The sequence below is a fragment of the Microcaecilia unicolor genome, chromosome 2, assembly GCF_901765095.1.
Source record: "Microcaecilia unicolor chromosome 2, aMicUni1.1, whole genome shotgun sequence".
Taxonomy (NCBI): domain Eukaryota; kingdom Metazoa; phylum Chordata; class Amphibia; order Gymnophiona; family Siphonopidae; genus Microcaecilia; species Microcaecilia unicolor.
Genome location: NC_044032.1, coordinates 394,249,839 through 394,267,831, shown reverse-complemented (window position 1 = coordinate 394,267,831; position 17,993 = coordinate 394,249,839). Strand labels below are relative to the sequence as shown.

Genomic DNA, 17,993 nt, shown 5'->3' with positions numbered 1-17,993 from the left:
GAAAAATGATTGATAAAAAGTGGTGTAGAACGAAATATAACTGAAGTTACAAATATAGAAAGTTGACTTGTATGTACTCCTTTGTTTCTTTCTCAGTGCACGAGAAAAAGTACATAAGTAGAGGAGAAACTTTAGTTCCAAGCACACAGTCAAAGCTATCCCGTGTCAGCAGTGGATTTGGGCTTTCTAAACTGACTGCATCAAGGAGGAACCGAAAGGAAAGTGGGCTCAACAAGCATAGCCTCTCCTCCCAGGTATACCACACCATTCTGTGTTACATAATCTGTTGCCACTTAGAATGTCATAATGTAACCATTCTTATGCCATACGCTCAGCCAATGCACTTTGGAGGTAATTCTATGAGGAGCCACCTAGATTTAGGTAGCAAGTACACGTGTAAATGACAAAATTCTCACCACATTCTTTTCTGTAAGTGCATGCCACATACAGAAAGACACATACTTTGCAGGTGGGTGTTCACATGGGTGGAATGTGGGTGAGCTGTACAATTACATACATTAATTATTGAATACTATGACTTATGTGTGTACTTTGAATCAAAGTGCAAGCATTTACATCAGCTCTATGGATGATGTAAGTTCTTGTGCCTAAATATATATAAATGTGTATCTGACCTGTTACGCCTATATTCTATAATGAAAACTAGGCACCTACGTTTCTTAATAGAATAGGCTCTAAATAGGTACATTCTTGGTACCTAAAATTAGGCACCCTCTTAGAGAATTACACTCTTTGTAGACATGGTCCATAATAATTTATTTCTATTTAAAATTTGTGCTCAGTCTAGAGGAAATCCTCATAACCAAAGATGTCTCTGCAGGTGGGTGTGCAGGATTGGTGATTATTAGGTGCTGGGAAATTGTGTACCATATATTCTCCAATGGCAAGAAGGATAAAATAGTGAAGTGGAGGAGTGGCCTAATGGTTAGGGTGGTGGACTTTGGTCCTGGGGAACTGAGGAACTGAGTTCGATTCCCAGCACAGGCAGCTCCTTGTGACTCTGGGCAAGTCACTTAACCCTCCATTGCCCGCCGCATTGAGCCTGCCATGAGTGGGAAAGCGCGGGGTACAAATGTAACAAAAAAAAATTAGTCTTAAAACTACAGTGGTGGAAATAAGTATTTGATCCCTTGCTGATTTTGTAAGTTTGCCCACTGACAAAGACATGAGCAGCCCATAATTGAAGGGTAGGTTATTGGTAACAGTGAGAGATAGCACATCACAAATTAAATCCGGAAAATCACATTGTGGAAAGTATATGAATTTATTTGCATTCTGCAGAGGGAAATAAGTATTTAATCCCTCTGGCAAACAAGACCTAATACTTGGTGGCAAAACCCTTGTTGGCAAGCACAGCGGTCAGACGTCTTCTGTAGTTGATGATGAGGTTTGCACACATGTCAGGAGGAATTTTGGTCCACTCCTCTTTGCAGATCATCTCTAAATCATTAAGAGTTCTGGGCTGTCGCTTGGCAACTCGCAGCTTCAGCTCCCTCCATAAGTTTTCAATGGGATTAAGGTCTGGTGACTGGCTAGGCCACTCCATGACCCTAATGTGCTTCTTCCTGAGCCACTCCTTTGTTGCCTTGGCTGTATGTTTTGGGTCATTGTCGTGCTGGAAGACCCAGCCACGACCCATTTTTAAGGCCCTGGCGGAGGGAAGGAGGTTGTCACTCAGAATTGTACGGTACATGGCCCCATCCATTCTCCCATTGATGCGGTGAAGTAGTCCTGTGCCCTTAGCAGAGAAACACCCCCAAAACATAACATTTCCACCTCCATGCTTGACAGTGGGGACGGTGTTCTTTGGGTCATAGGCAGCATTTCTCTTCCTCCAAACACGGCGAGTTGAGTTCATGCCAAAGAGCTCAATTTTTGTCTCATCTGACCACAGCACCTTCTCCCAATCACTCTCGGCATCATCCAGGTGTTCACTGGCAAACTTCAGACGGGCCGTCACATGTGCCTTCCGGAGCAGGGGGACCTTGCGGGCACTGCAGGATTGCAATCCGTTATGTCGTAATGTGTTACCAATGGTTTTTGTGGTGACAGTGGTCCCAGCTGCCTTGAGATCATTGACAAGTTCCCCCCTTGTAGTTGTAGGCTGATTTCTAACCTTCCTCATGATCAAGGATACCCCACGAGGTGAGATTTTGCGTGGAGCCCCAGATCTTTGTCGATTGACAGTCATTTTGTACTTCTTCCATTTTCTTACTATGGCACCAACAGTTGTCTCCTTCTCGCCCAGCGTCTTACTGATGGTTTTGTAACCCATTCCAGCCTTGTGCAGGTGTATGATCTTGTCCCTGACATCCTTAGACAGCTCCTTGCTCTTGGCCATTTTGTAGAGGTTAGAGTCTGACTGATTCACTGAGTCTGTGGACAGGTGTCTTTCATACAGGTGACCATTGCCGACAGCTGTCTGTCATGCAGGTAACGAGTTGATTTGGAGCATCTACCTGGTCTGTAGGGGCCAGATCTCTTACTGGTTGGTGGGGGATCAAATACTTATTTCCCTCTGCAGAATGCAAATAAATTCATATACTTTCCACAATGTGATTTTCCGGATTTAATTTGTGATGTGCTATCTCTCACTGTTACCAATAACCTACCCTTCAATTATGGGCTGCTCATGTCTTTGTCAGTGGGCAAACTTACAAAATCAGCAAGGGATCAAATACTTATTTCCACCACTGTATGTGATAAGGAAGACTGAGAGAGAAATTGAAAAAGAGATTGTGTTGGAGGCAAAAACACATAGTAAAATCTTTCTTAGGTATATTAGAAGCAAGAAGCTGGCAAAAGAATCAGTTGGACCGCTAGATGACCAAGGGGTAAAAGGGGAACTCAGGGAAGACAAAGCTATATTGGAGAGAGAAAATTAATTCTTTTTCTCGGTCTTCACTGAGAAAGATTTGGGAGAGATACTGGTGCCAGAAATGCTATTCTTAGCTACTACTACTACTACTAATCACTTCTATAGCGCTACAAGGCATACGCAGTGCTGTACATCATACACAAAAAGACAGTCCCTGCTCAAAGAGCTCACAATCTAAATAGGACAAACACACAGATAGAACAACTAAGAGGCAAGGGAATTAAAGAGAGGTGGGGATAAAAGGGTACAGGGCAAGTGAGTAGTGGTTAGGAGTCAAAAGCAGTGTTAGAGGTGGGCTTTTAGCCTGGATTTGAAAATGGCCAAAGACGAGGCTAGACGTACAGGCTCAGGAAGTCTATTCCAGGCGTGAGGTGCAGCGAGATAAAAGGAACGAAGTCTGAAATTAGCAGTAGAGGAGAAGGGGACAGACAAAAGAGATTTATCCACAGAACGGAGTACCCGAGAGGGGGCGTAGGGAAAGACAAGAGTGGAAAGGTATTGGGGAGCGGCAGAGTGAATGTACTTATAGGTCAGTAAGAGAAGTTTGAACTGAATGCAGAAACGGATAGGGAGCCAGTGAAGTGACAAACCAGAGAAACTGAATTAAATCTCTGTGAACCTAGAAGATGTAATGGGGCAATTTGACAAATTGAAGAGTAGCAAATTGCCTGGACCAGATGGTATTCATCCCAGAGTACTGCTAGAATTGAAACATAAACTTGCAGAACTATTGTTAGTAATATGTAATTTATCTTTAAAATCAAGCATGGTGTACCAGAAGATTGGAGGGTGGCAAATGTAAGACCAATTTTTTAAAAAGGATCCAGAGGTGATCCGGGAAATTATAGACCACTGGTCCTGACGTCGGTACTGGTAGAGGCTATTATAAAGAACATAATTACAGAACATATTCAAAAGCATGGATTAATGAGACAAAGCCAATGTGGATTTAGTGAAGGGAAATCTTGCCTCACCAATCTACTACATTTCTTTGAAGGGATGAACAAAAGTGGATAAAACTGAGCTGGTCGATATTGTGTAACTGGATTTTCAAAAGGCATTTGACAAAGTACCTCATGAAAGTCTCCAGAGGAAATTAGAGAGTCATGGGATAGGAGATACTGTTCTGTTGTGGATTAAAAACTGGTTAAAATATAGAAAACAGAGAGTAGGATTAAATGGTTAGTGTTCTCAATGGAGAAGGGTACTTAGTGGAGTTTCTGAGGGGTTTGTTCTGGGACCACTGCTTTTTAACATATTTATAAATGATTTAGAGATGGGAGTAACTAGTGAGGTAATTAAATTTGCTGATGACTCAAAGTCGTTAAATTGCAAGAGGATTGTGAAAAATTACAAGAGGACCTTACGAGACTGGGAGACTGGGCATCCAAATGTCAGATGACATTTAATGTGAGCAAGTGCAAAGTGATGCATGTGGGAAAAAAGGAACCCGAACTTTAGCTATGTGATACTAGGTTCCACATTGGGAGTCACCAACCAGGAAAGGGGTCTAGGTGTTGTCATTGTTGATGATACGTTGAATCCCTCTGCTCAATGTTCAGCGATGGCTAAGAAAGCAAATAGAATGTTAGGTATTATTAGGAAAGGAATGGAAAACAAAAATGAGGACATTATAATGCCTTTGTATTGCTCCGTGGTGCGACTGCACCTCGAATATTGTGTGCAGTTCTGGTCACTGCATCTCAAAAAACATACAGTGAAATTAGAAGAGGTACTACTACTTAACATTTCTAAAGTGCTACCAGGGTTACGCAGCACTGTACAATTTAACAGAGAAGGACAATCCCTGCTCAAAGGAGCTTACAATCTAAAGGACGAAGTGTGCAGTCTAGATTTCCTGAATAGGGTACAATGGTTAGGTGCAGAAAGCAACATTGAAGAGGTGGGCTTTGAGTAAGGATTTGAAGATGGGAGACTGGAGGGTATGAAGGTGGGAGGCTGAGAATACCGCACAAACCTCTTTGCTGATTATATGTTGTTGCTGCTCAACTATGCTTCTGATACTGTTAGACCCCTTATGACTATAATTCAGGAATTTGGTTTCTTCAGAGGATTGCTGATAAACTTTGGTCTGGAGCCCTCCCTATTATGCGACCTTGCATCTCTGAGGCTATAGTGATTTCCCTCTGTCATGGGTAAAAACTGTGATAAAGTACTCTAGGGGTTTACCTCCGTTCAGACCTCGATTGGCTTTATAGGAAGAATGCAATAGAATGATTGGAAGCTGTGAGACAACTTGTGTGAAATGGCGGGATTTACTTGTTAATTTTCTAGGATGTGTGGCTTTAATTAAAATGATATTTTTGCCTAAATTAATTTACCTATTACAGATGCTTCGTTTTATGGGTGGCTAAGCAAGAGGAAGAATTGTATAGAAGCTTAATCAACTCCTTTATATGAAAGACTTTGCTTTGCATACGCTAAACTGACCCACAACAGAGCTCAGGAAGGGAGTTTGCTTACCGGATCTCTGGTTATATAATTTGGCTGCATTGATGCAGCGGGTCTATGAGCTGCACACAAATTCTACTCATTTTGCCCTTGCTGATTTTTGGTAAAGTTGGTGTGCCCTATATGTGTTGGCGGTTTTACACCCTCGCGCCCGTCGCCAGCTGGGAGATATGGGCAAAAATAGATTTTTATGTGCACTGGGAAGGGCTTGGGCCTGGTGGAGAGGCAACTTTGGGGGTGAGGGGCTAGAGTGGGAATCCTTTTCTGCCTCTGATGGGAAACCCTAATTTCTCCGAGGACAAGCAGGCTGCTTGTTCTCACTGATGGGTGACGTCCACGGCAGCCCCTCCAATCGGAATCTTCACTAGCAAAGTCCTTTGCTAGTCCTCGCGCGCACCGCGCATGCGCGGCCGTCTTCCCGCCCGAAGCCGGCTCGAGCCGGCCAGTCTTCTTTTATCCGCACTCGGTACGGTCGTGTTTTCGCCGTGTCGAGCCCCGGAAAGTCGACCTCGCGCGTCCTTTTTTCGTTGACGTGTGTTTTCTTCGGAAAATCTTTAAAAAATTGTTGGGAAGTGCTCCGGAAGCCCCCCGGGCTTCGTTTGTCCCTTCCCGTATTTTTCAGTCTTTGCCCCGGTAAGTTTTCTTTCGTCGTCGGGGTAGGCCTCTTTCGGCCTCGGTCGAGATTTTCTCCCTAAAACTTTTTGGTGCTCCAATTCGCCATTTCGGATTTTGATTTCGCCGGCGTGATTTTTCCGCCCATGACATCGAAGCCTTCCAGCGGCTTCAAGAAGTGCACCCAGTGCGCCCGGGTAATCTCGCTCACTGATAGGCACTCGTCGTGTCTTCAGTGTCTGGGGGCCGAGCACCGTCCTCAGAACTGTAGTCTGTGTTCCCTGTTACAAAGGCGGACTCAGGTAGCGAGATTGGCCCAGTGGAACGTTTTGTTCTCGGGCTCTTCGTCGGCATCGACACCAAGGCCATCGAGTGCATCGACGTCGTCAGCGTCCAGACCTTCATCCTCTGCCGCCAGTGCATCGAGTGCATCGAGGCATCGGCCCTCTGCATCGGCGCCGAGACATCGGATAGCTGCATCGATGTCGGTGGTACCGGGACCTCGTCTGCTGATGTCGTCGGACGGTGGTGCATCGTCAGGAGTGCAGGTGAGGGCTGTCCATTCCCCTGCTGGTGGCGGTGAGCCTTCGGGTGGGTCTCCCCCTACCCTGAGGGCTCCTGCGGTACAGCCCCCCCGAGACCGACCTCCTTCGACCTCGGCCCCGAGGAAGCGACGGCTGGATTCTACGTCCTCCTCGTCGGTGCCGGGGAGCTCCAGTGACATGCTTCGGAAGAAGTCGAAGAAGCATCGACACCGGTCTCCTCCCCGCGTCGGCACCGAGAGCTCTGGGTCGCCGAGGGAGTCGGCACCCAGCAGGCATCGGCACCGAGAGGAACGCTCACCCTCTGTTCAGGAGGTGTCGATGCGCTCCACTCTGGACAGCCCGGAACAGCCTCCACGCCCGGAACAGGTTCTGACGTCGACGCCTGCATCGACCTCCATGCCTTTCTCTGCAGCCGCTCTGAACGAGAGCCTCCGGGCCGTTCTCCCAGAGATTCTGGGAGAGCTGTTGCGCCCTACCCCTCCGGTACCGGCGGTGCTTGCGCCTCCGGTACCGTCGAGCGTGGCGCCGGCTGGCCCATCGCCCGGGGTGAGGTCCCCGACGTCGGTACCGTGTGCGGTGCCGACTGCGGCCACCTCCCAGGAAGGCTCCCCGACTACGTCGGCGGAGGGAGCTTCGCCGATGCGGGCGAGGGAGTCTACCTCTCGACGCCCCCATCGTGGACGTGGCTCCACTGAGTCGAGCCGGGCGAGGTTGCAGACACAGGTTCGTGAACTTGTGTCTGACACCGAGGGTGAGGCCTCGTGGGAAGAGGAAGAAGACCCCAGATATTTCTCTGACGAGGAGTCTGAGGGTCTTCCTTCCGATCCCACTCCCTCTCCTGAAAGACAGCTTTCTCCTCCTGAGAGTCTGTCTTTCGCTTCCTTTGTCCGGGAGATGTCTACGGCCATCCCCTTCCCGGTGGTTGTGGAGGACGAGCCCAGGGCTGAAATGTTTGAGCTCCTGGACTATCCTTCTCCACCTAAGGAAGCGTCCACTGTTCCCTTGCACCATGTCCTGAAAAAGACATTGCTTGCGAACTGGACCAAGCCATTAAGTAATCCCCACATTCCCAAGAAGATCGAGTCCCAGTACCGGATCCATGGGGACCCAGAGCTGATGCGCACCCAGTTGCCTCACGACTCTGGAGTTGTGGATCTGGCCCTAAAGAAGGCTAAGAGTTCTAGGGAGCATGCTTCGGCGCCCCCGGGCAAAGACTCTAGAACCTTAGACTCCTTTGGGAGGAAGGCCTACCATTCCTCTATGCTCGTGGCCAAAATCCAGTCTTACCAGCTCTACACGAGCATACACATGCGGAACAATGTGCGGCAGTTGGCGGGCTTGGTTGATGCGCTCCCCCCTGAGCAAGCCAAGCCTTTTCAGGAGGTGGTCAGGCAGCTGAAGGCGTGCAGAAAATTCCTGGCCAGAGGGGTGTATGACACCTTTGATGTTGCATCCAGGGCCGCTGCTCAAGGTGTGGTGATGCGCAGGCTCTCATGGCTGCGTGCCTCCGACCTGGAGAATAGACTCCAGCAGCGGATTGCGGACTCGCCTTGCCGTGCGGACAATATTTTTGGAGAGAAGGTCGAGCAGGTGGTAGAGCATCTCCACCAGCGGGACACCGCATTCGACAAGTTCTCCCGCCGGCAGCCTTCAGCCTCTACCTCTACAGGTAGAAGATTTTTTGGGGGAAGGAGGACTGTTCCCTACTCTTCTGGCAAGCGTAGGTACAATCCCCCTTCTCGACAACCTGCGGCCCAGGCTAAGCCCCAGCGCGCTCGCTCTCGTCAGCAGCGTGCGCCTCAGCAAGGCCCCGCGGCTCCCCAGCAAAAGCAAGGGGCGAGCTTTTGACTGGCTCCAGCAGAGCATAGCCGACATCCAAGTGTCCGTGCCGGGCGACCTGCCGGTCGGGGGGAGGTTGAAAGCTTTTCACCAAAGGTGGCCTCTCATAACCTCCGATCAGTGGGTTCTGCAAATAGTCCGGCAAGGATACACCCTCAATTTGGTCTCAAAACCTCCAAATTGTCCACCGGGAGCTCAGTCTTACAGCTTCCAGCACAAGCAGGTACTTGCAGAGGAACTCTCCGCCCTTCTCAGCGCCAATGCGGTCGAGCCCGTGCCATCCGGGCAAGAAGGGCTGGGATTCTATTCCAGGTACTTCCTTGTAGAAAAGAAAACAGGGGGGATGCGTCCCATCCTAGACCTAAGGGCCCTGAACAAATATCTCGTAAAAGAAAAGTTCAGGATGCTTTCCCTGGGCACCCTACTTCCCATGATTCAGGAAAATGATTGGCTATGCTCTCTGGACTTGAAGGATGCCTACACACACATCCCGATACTGCCAGCTCACAGACAGTATCTGCGATTTCAGCTGGGCACACGTCACTTCCAGTACTGTGTGCTACCCTTTGGGCTCGCCTCTGCGCCCAGGGTGTTCACAAAGTGCTTGGCTGTAGTAGCAGCAGCACTTCGCAGGCTGGGGGTGCACGTCTTCCCGTATCTCGACGATTGGCTGGTGAAGAACACGTCCGAGGCAGGAGCCCTGCAGTCCATGCAGATGACTATTCGCCTCCTGGAGCTACTGGGGTTTGTGATAAATTACCCAAAGTCCCATCTTCTCCCAGCACAGAGACTCGAATTCATAGGAGCTCTGCTGGATTCTCGGACGGCTCGCGCCTATCTCCCAGAGACGAGAGCCAACAACTTGTTGTCCCTCGTCTCGCGGGTGCGAACGTCCCAGCAGATCACAGCTCGGCAGATGTTGAGATTGCTGGGCCACATGGCCTCCACAGTTCATGTGACTCCCATGGCCCGCCTTCACATGAGATCTGCTCAATGGGCCCTAGCTTCTCAGTGGTTTCAGGCTGCTGGGGATCTAGAAGACGTGATCCACCTGTCCACGAGTTTTCTCGAATCCCTGTATTGGTGGACGATTTGGTCCAATTTGACTCTGGGACGTCCTTTCCAAATTCCTCAGCCACAAAAAGTGCTGACCACGGATGCGTCTCTCCTGGGATGGGGAGCTCATGTCGATGGGCTTCACACCCAAGGAAGCTGGTCCCTCCAGGAACGCGGTCTACAGATCAATCTCCTGGAGTTGCGAACGATCTGGAACGCTCTGAAGGCTTTCAGAGATCGGCTGTCCCACCAAATTATCCAAATTCAGACAGACAACCAGGTTGCCATGTACTATGTCAACAAGCAGGGGGGCACCGGATCTCGCCCCCTGTGTCAGGAAGCCGTCAGCATGTGGCTCTGGGCTCGCCGTCACGGCATGGGGCTCCAAGCCACATATCTGGCAGGCGTAAACAACAGTCTGGCCGACAGACTGAGCAGGATTATGCAACCTCACGAGTGGTCGCTCAACTCCCGAGTGGTGCGCCAGATCTTCCAAGCGTGGGGCACCCCCTTGGTGGATCTCTTCGCATCTCGAGCGAACCACAAAGTCCCTCAGTTCTGTTCCAGGCTTCAGGCCCCCGGCAGACTGGCATCGGATGCCTTCCTCCTGGATTGGGGGGAGGGCCTGCTTTATGCTTATCCTCCCATTCCTCTGGTAGGGAAGACTTTGTTGAAACTCAAGCAAGACCGAGGCACCATGATTCTGATTGCTCCTTTTTGGCCGCGTCAGATCTGGTTCCCTCTTCTTCTGGAGTTATCCTCCGAAGAACCGTGGAGATTGGAGTGTTTTCCGACCCTCATCACGCAGGACGAAGGGGCTCTTCTGCATCCCAGCCTCCGGTCCCTGGCTCTCACGGCCTGGATGTTGAGAGCGTAGACTTTGCCTCTTTGGGTCTGTCAGAGGGTGTCTCCCGCATCTTGCTTGCTTCCAGGAAAGAGTCCACTAAGAGGAGTTACTTCTTTTTATGGAGGAGGTTTGCCGTCTGGTGTGACAGCAAAGCCCTAGATCCTCGCTCTTGTCCTACACAGACCCTGCTTGAATACCTTCTGCACTTGTCTGAGTCTGGTCTCAAGACCAACTCTGTAAGGGTTCACCTTAGTGCAATCAGTGCATACCATTACCGTGTGGAAGGTAAGCCGATCTCAGGACAGCCTTTAGTTGTTCGCTTCATGAGAGGTTTGCTTTTGTCAAAGCCCCCTGTCAAGCCTCCTACAGTGTCATGGGATCTCAATGTCGTTCTCACCCAGCTGATGAAACCTCCTTTTGAGCCACTGAATTCCTGCCATCTGAAGTACTTGACCTGGAAGGTCATTTTCTTGGTGGCAGTTACTTCAGCTCGTAGAGTCAGTGAGCTTCAGGCCCTGGTAGCCCAGGCCCCTTACACCAAATTTCATCATAACAGAGTAGTCCTCCGCACTCACCCTAAGTTCTTGCCAAAGGTCGTGTCGGAGTTCCATCTGAACCAGTCAATTGTCTTGCCAACATTCTTTCCCCGTCCTCATTCCTGCCCTGCTGAACGTCAGCTGCACACATTGGACTGCAAGAGAGCATTGGCCTTCTATTTGGAGCGGACACAGCCCAACAGACAGTCCGCCCAATTGTTTGTTTCTTTTGATCCCAATAGGAGGGGAGTGGCTGTGGGGAAACGCACCATATCCAATTGGCTAGCAGATTGCATTTCCTTCACTTACGCCCAGGCGGGGCTGGCTCTTGAGGGTCATGTCACGGCTCATAATGTTAGAGCCATGGCTGCGTCGGTAGCCCACTTGAAGTCAGCCTCTATTGAAGAAATTTGCAAAGCTGCGACGTGGTCATCTGTCCACACATTCACATCTCATTACTGCCTGCAGCAGGATACCCGACGCGACAGTCGGTTCGGGCAGTCAGTTCTTCAGAACCTGTTTGGGCTTTAGGATCCAACTCCACCCCCCGAGGGCCCTGTTTGTTCTGTTCCAGGCTGCACTCTCAGTTAGTTGGTAAATTTTTTAGGTCAATCTCAGTTATGTCCTCGCCGTTGCGAGGCCCAATTGACCATGGTTGTTGTTTTGAGTGAGCCTGGGGGCTAGGGATACCCCATCAGTGAGAACAAGCAGCCTGCTTGTCCTCGGAGAAAGCGAATGCTACATACCTGTAGAAGGTATTCTCCGAGGACAGCAGGCTGATTGTTCTCACAAACCCGCCCGCCTCCCCTTTGGAGTTGTGTCTTCCCTTGTACTGTCTTGCTACATACTGGACTGGCCGGCTCGAGCCGGTTTCGGGCGGGAAGACGGCCGCGCATGCGCGCGAGGACTAGCAAAGACTTTGCTAGTGAAGATTCCGATTGGAGGGGCTGCCGTGGACGTCACCCATCAGTGAGAACAATCAGCCTGCTGTCCTCGGAGAATACCTTCTACAGGTATGTAGCATTCGCTTTTCTGGTGGATTTGGTTTCTGGGGAGTTTCAGAGGTGGTGGAGGAATGGCTGTCAATATCTGGGCCATTTTAGAGCACTGGATGGAGAACATTTCCCATCCTTTGACCAAGTTAAGCATGCATCAAACATCCCCAACACACATCTCTTCTGTTTCCTTCAGGTACGGGATTATCCCCTGTCCCGACGCTTAGGTACTCCATTTGATTTCAATAAGTTGGATTCACTTTGTTGAACCTCCCACCTGCTTTGAATAAATTGTCCCAATGGTATCAACTTGCTAGGGATAGTAGGATAGCGCCATATTTGGATCCACTGGCACAGGCTTGGGGGACAGACCTGGAGAAGGCTGTTTCTGGCATATATCTGCAGGATGTACTTGAGGAACTTCTCACTGTTACCACAAATGCAGCTTTACAAGACATTCAATATAACATTCTTCATAGAGTCTATTATCACTAGACAGAAGGGTGAGGCTATGGGACGATGATACCTGCATTAAATGTAAGGCCTTTCCTGTCTCTCTTCTTCACTCATTTTTGGAGTGTCCTGTTTTAACCACAGTGTGGTCTCAGATCCTCAAGAGTTCTCGAGGATACTCTGCAGTATCAATTTGAATGGTCCTATTCCATTCTGCTTATGGGCAGTGGGTAGATATGTATAGATATGTAAAATTGTATTCAGCGGTAGATACTGGGGCTAGAGTTTTTGCTGAGAAGGTGGTGGACGGGGACTGAGAAGTCGGGGTGGTATGGGGGGGTTAGGGGATATTTGACAAAATGTGGGGGGGGGGGGTTGGGGAGGGGGAGGGAACACTGTTTCCAATGAGTTGCCTGCATTTTGTTGTAGTCTGATTACGTTTGTCGCATTCATTATTTCGAATGTGTTCATGCTCTGTGTTGATGCGTTGTGCAGTGTACCTGTTTTTGAAATAAAAATATATATTTTTTAAAACACTTGCTGGAAGAATCTTGCATTTGCGTTTTTCTAAAATGTGTTTCTGGTAAACAATTCATGTATCAAACAATTTCTTATTCCATTCAGCAGGCTGGACAGTGGTAAAGCTATTTGAATGTCTTTCTGCAGTTATTTATCAGTGTAAGTTTTAGTGCAAACTTTTGTGTGAAAAGAAATTATCAGGATAGCTTTTAGTGCAGCCTTTTGTGTGAACTGACTTGTTTACCTAACTTTTTCAGACCTGTGCTGAATATCAATTCTGGCCAGGTAGAGCTTCACTGGGAATAGCCTCCAACGCCCTCTTACTATCCAGTTAAATTTTTTCTAACTAAAGAGTTGGCTGGACAAAATCTAGCCAGTGAGGGAAATTGATTATTAAATCCTGGGTTTTGTCCATGCTAACTCCTAAAAAGAAAAAAAAACTGGATATACTTTTTGAATACCAACACTTTTGAGTCTCTGATTAAAGTGTGATCTAACTTCTCTGTTCAGTGCTTTATTTTTGGGAAGCTAAGTATGATGTATAAGATGTATAGGCAAGGTTTAGGTAGAAATGTTGTCAGGTGGCAGATATTATAAATCAGAATCAAAGGAATAATCTAGTAAGAGTACAGAGAATGGCATTTTTCTTATTAATTTTCTTGACTTGAGCAGTGTCGACCTTATCATTGTCACTGATCATGCCTCCATTTTAAACAAAAGCTCATTACCTGTTGACTCTGATAAAACTTTCAGAGGTGTTCTAGAGTGCCCAGAAAAGATGCTGCATTTGATGTTGATGAATATAGGATTTTTAACATTTTGGGGGATCAGTTGTGTGGGAATAGATATAGTAAAGTAATTCTGAAAAGGTTTCTGAAGTTGGCCAGTTCTCTGGTAGTCAATGATCGTGAATCTGCAAACATTAAACCAAAGGCATTAGAAAAACAGGCAAGATACCTGAACCATAAGTTCTTAAACTTCATGAAAATTCCCCTCCATATTGCCATGTTAAATGTTAAAGAAATACTTTCCTGAGGCTTTGTAAATTCCACCAGAAGCTTTTGAGACCCTGGGTAGGGGCTTTGTTTTAGCACTTTAAATCTTGCACAAAGTCAAGAATTGGAACTGTACCCTCCCAGGAGAGATGGTAGAGACAAAAAATGTGAAGGAATTCAAAAAGGTGTGGGATAAACACAGAGGATTTCTAATTAGAAAATTGATGGTTTAAAAACCCCAAAACTTAAATGGCTTCATGTGTGTGGATGTTTCGAATGGCGCTTAGATGGTGAAGAACTACGGCTGGTGTCAGGCAGACTTGTACAGTCTGTGTCTCATATATGGCTGAAAAGGGCTTCGACAGCAACTTCAGTAGCTGGAATGTGAGGACAATCTAGGCAGTCTTTTACAGTCTCTATCCTGCAAATGACAAGACAAATTTGGATAGGCTGGAATGGGCTTTGATAGCAACTCCAGTAGTTGGAATGTAAGGACAGTGTCGGGCAGACTTCTATAGTCTATGTCCCAGGAATGCCAAAGAAAGACCATGATCAAGTATTTTATATCACATTCATTGTTGGTTTAATCCTGAATTAATGAGTGTGACCATTGGGCAGACTGGATGGACCGTTCAGGTCTTTATCTGTCATCATTTACTATGATACTGTATACCTGATTGTATACCACTTTAATAGCTTTGTCTTGCAGGCAGTATAGAAGTAATGAACATAAACTTAATACAGAAAAAAACACAGTCTCATCCTCTCATCCCAATATAACAATAACCACCTCAGACTACACCCTCCCCATCTCAGCCTGAAAATTCTCGGTGTCATAATCGACTGAAACCTCACACTAGAGAGCCATGTGCATACTACAATGAAGAAAATGTTCCACTCAATGTGGAAGCTCAAATGAGTGAAACCTTTTTTCCTGAGAGAAATATTTCGCAACCTGGTACAATCTATGGTACTAAGCCATCTAGACTACTGTAACGGTATCTATGCGGGATGCAAAGAACAAATCATAAAGAAACGCCAAACTGCTCAAAACACAGCAGCCAAACTTATATTTGGAAAAGCGAAATTCGAAAGAGCCAAACCCCTACGAGAAAAACTGCACTGGCTCCCAATCAAAGAATGCATCGCGTTCAAAATCTGCACCCTGGTTCACAACATCATTTACGGAGAAGCCCCGGGATACATGACAGACCTCATAGACCTACCAACCAGAAACACATCAAGATCAACATGAACATACCTAAATCTCCATTACCCAAGCTGCAAAGGACTAAAATATAAATCAACCTATGCATCCAGCTTCTCCTATATAAGCACACAACTATGGAACGCATTACCAAAAGCCGTGAAAACAACATATAACCACCTGAAATTCCGGAAATTACTAAAAACTAACTTGTTCAAAAAGGCATACCCAAACGATCCAACTTAAATGCCTTAACCCAGCAACACAACAAAACCAAAGCTCATACTGGACATAATGGACATTACCTAACTTCTTCTTCTTACGATTCCCCAATGTATTTGTCACACATGAACTTTACTTTACCTCTACCACACTTTGTATTTGTTATAACCGGTATTGGCGATCGCCTCTACGTTACCATGTAAGCCACATTGAGCCTTCAAGTAGGTGGGAAAATGTGGGATACAAATGTAACAAATAAACTGAACTCACCCTCTTTCAACATAAGAATAACTTGTTGTGGACCGTAGAATCTGCTTGTAACATGGACCAAGACACAGGCATTTCTTTCAGTATGTTAAGATGTTTTTGCTCTTATCACAGCCTTTTTTTTTCTGATGTCCATGTAAATGTGTTGTTAATCTGATCATAGATATGTTTTTGGTGATAAAAAGTAGTTATGGACTTTCCCAAATGTTAGTGTCTCTAATTTGGTGGTGGTGAAATATCTAGGTCTGTCATGTAGGACGATGAGTTACACCAATAATTCTTGGTTGATTGAATTTTATGTGAAGATACAGCTTGACTTTTCTTTTGGGTACCTGTAATTTCCTGATATTTATTCCATTTTTTAAATATTGATCTCCTTGTATGTTTGAAAACTAAGTAGGAAAGAATGTGTAGAATATTCCTAATGTTTGTGTGTCTGTGTTTTTTTTTTTTTTGCGTTGCTGCTGTTGTTTCTTGTGTACCCGATTTTCTCTTTTCAAGTAGTTGTTGAAATGACTGTGAAAACTGCATATATAACTTTTTTTTTTTTTTTTTAATGTTCTGTAATTTGATGGGTAAAGATTTAAAAGCATTTTATGGGATGGTAGTGAAATTCTGTTGGGCGAATAAGAAGGCAAAGATGCAGTATCAATTGTTGATGGGAGGTTGGAAACACGAATGGAATTGCCCAACATGAAATTTTATAACATGGCCTGTTTGTTAAGACACGTTCAGGACTGGGTCTTTGCTTCCACATACTATACACCAATAAACATGGAGAGCGCCTTCTTCCACCCATATAGGTTGCAATCCCTCATACAATTAGATACTCAATGGGTCCCACTAAAATACAAAAGCAGTGTACTGCTGCGGCCCTTGCTGAAGGCGTTACGGTGTTTAAATGGCATATTAGGCATAGGGGATGAAGCAACAGAATTAATGACTATCCGAGGAAACCCTATGTTTAGGCCGGGTGTGGAAAACAACACGTTCCAACGTTGGGAAGCACTGGGACTGGTGTGTATAGGGGATGTGGTAATGGAAAATGGGGAAATTAAACCTCTGGAACAGCTGCTGAGTAGGGATAACGCTGGGTGGGGGGATGTGAATGCCCACTACCAATTGAAACATTATATTGATTCTATAAGCCCGGACAGACTGGCACAGAAACCGAGGGAGAAATTGAAAAAACATTTTGAGGAAATATCGGACGAAGAACCATCTATATCAGGCTTACATGGGGCACTTTGGCAAAATACGACCCCTAACATGTTCACGCAGTTGAAGGGCCGATGGGAAGAAGACTTAGGAGTTAGTCTGGTAACATGGAACATTACTCAGCACTTGAAAGGGATTCCCAAACTGATTAGTGGAGCACAATATAGGGAATGTGCGTATAGGGTGATACACCGTGCATATATGGCCCAAACGCAGCTAGCAAAATTTTTTTTTTTTGGGGGGGGGGGTGAACTCAACAACATGCAAACGCTGTGGCAGAACATATAATACATTCTATCATGCTTTTTGGGGGTGCAGGATAATTAGGCAATTTTGGGGGAAAACCACTAATTATATGTCAAACCTATTGGGTCGAGATGTAACAGGAACAGCAGTGCAACTACTGCTAGATAAACCTGGGTCATTCAGAGGGACAACACCGGAAGAAACCATGCTGTTTCGTAAACTTAATTTACTAACAAGTAAATGTATATTGACATATTGGATGGCTGATACGGGGCTGGAATTTTGGCACTGGCGAAATCTTGTTCATCAGCTGATGATGTGGGAGGCGAAGGAAATTAAATAGATCACCTAAAAAGAAAAACAAATTCCTTAAAATCTGGGGTGTATACATAGATACACTGTAGCAGAGGGCGAAGAGCTGGGGCTTAATTTGTTGTAGTGGACAGACAAACACATAGTGATAGTAATATTGGAACATGGTAATAGGGGGTAAGGGGTGGGGGGAAGAGGGGAGGGAGGAAGGGGGGAAGATATATAGGGATGGAGGAAGTGTAAGGAAGTAATTGCAGAAGTTACTGTGTTAAGGATTGGTTGAAGTTGTTTGATGCTGAGACACAATTGTTAAACTGTTGAAATGTTGAAACATATTGGGCGGGTGGGGGGAGGGGGTTTTAAAAAAACAAGAAAAGATTGATAATTGTCGTAGTTAAATGATTCACTGGTAGCTTAAATCTGATTGAACTGATGTGTATTAAGAAAATCTAAAGTGAATTATGTTTGACAATGTCATCAATAAAAATGTTGAAACATAAAAATGTTCTGTAGCTCCTACAGTTTCTCAATGAAGAATGCAGATGACTTCATTATTAACTATGGAGCACCTAGGAGTAGATGTGAAAAGAGAGGTACAGTGAAAAGAATCTCAAACAGCATAGGAACTATGTTGGTCAACTTTGTCTCCCAAAGCTTGAATTTGTTTGTTAAACAAACAGCTCTTGGTGCTAGGTCGATTTTGTTTTCTTGATAGTGGGATGCTCTCTTTTACTTTTTCTTTGTTAAAGATTT

The 17,993-nt window shown here is 46.3% G+C and overlaps 1 protein-coding gene across 5 annotated transcripts in view; it reads left to right on the top strand.

Moving 5' to 3' along the window:
* WDFY3 (WD repeat and FYVE domain containing 3) overlaps positions 1-17,993 on the top strand; it is a 655,707-nt gene that overhangs the window by 463,469 nt on the left and 174,245 nt on the right. For all 5 annotated transcript variants that reach the window (XM_030190597.1, XM_030190598.1, XM_030190593.1 and 2 more), the window contains one exon: positions 97-254. In XM_030190597.1, coding sequence (XP_030046457.1) covers positions 97-254 — 158 coding nt within the window. The remainder of the gene's footprint in view (positions 1-96; positions 255-17,993) is intronic.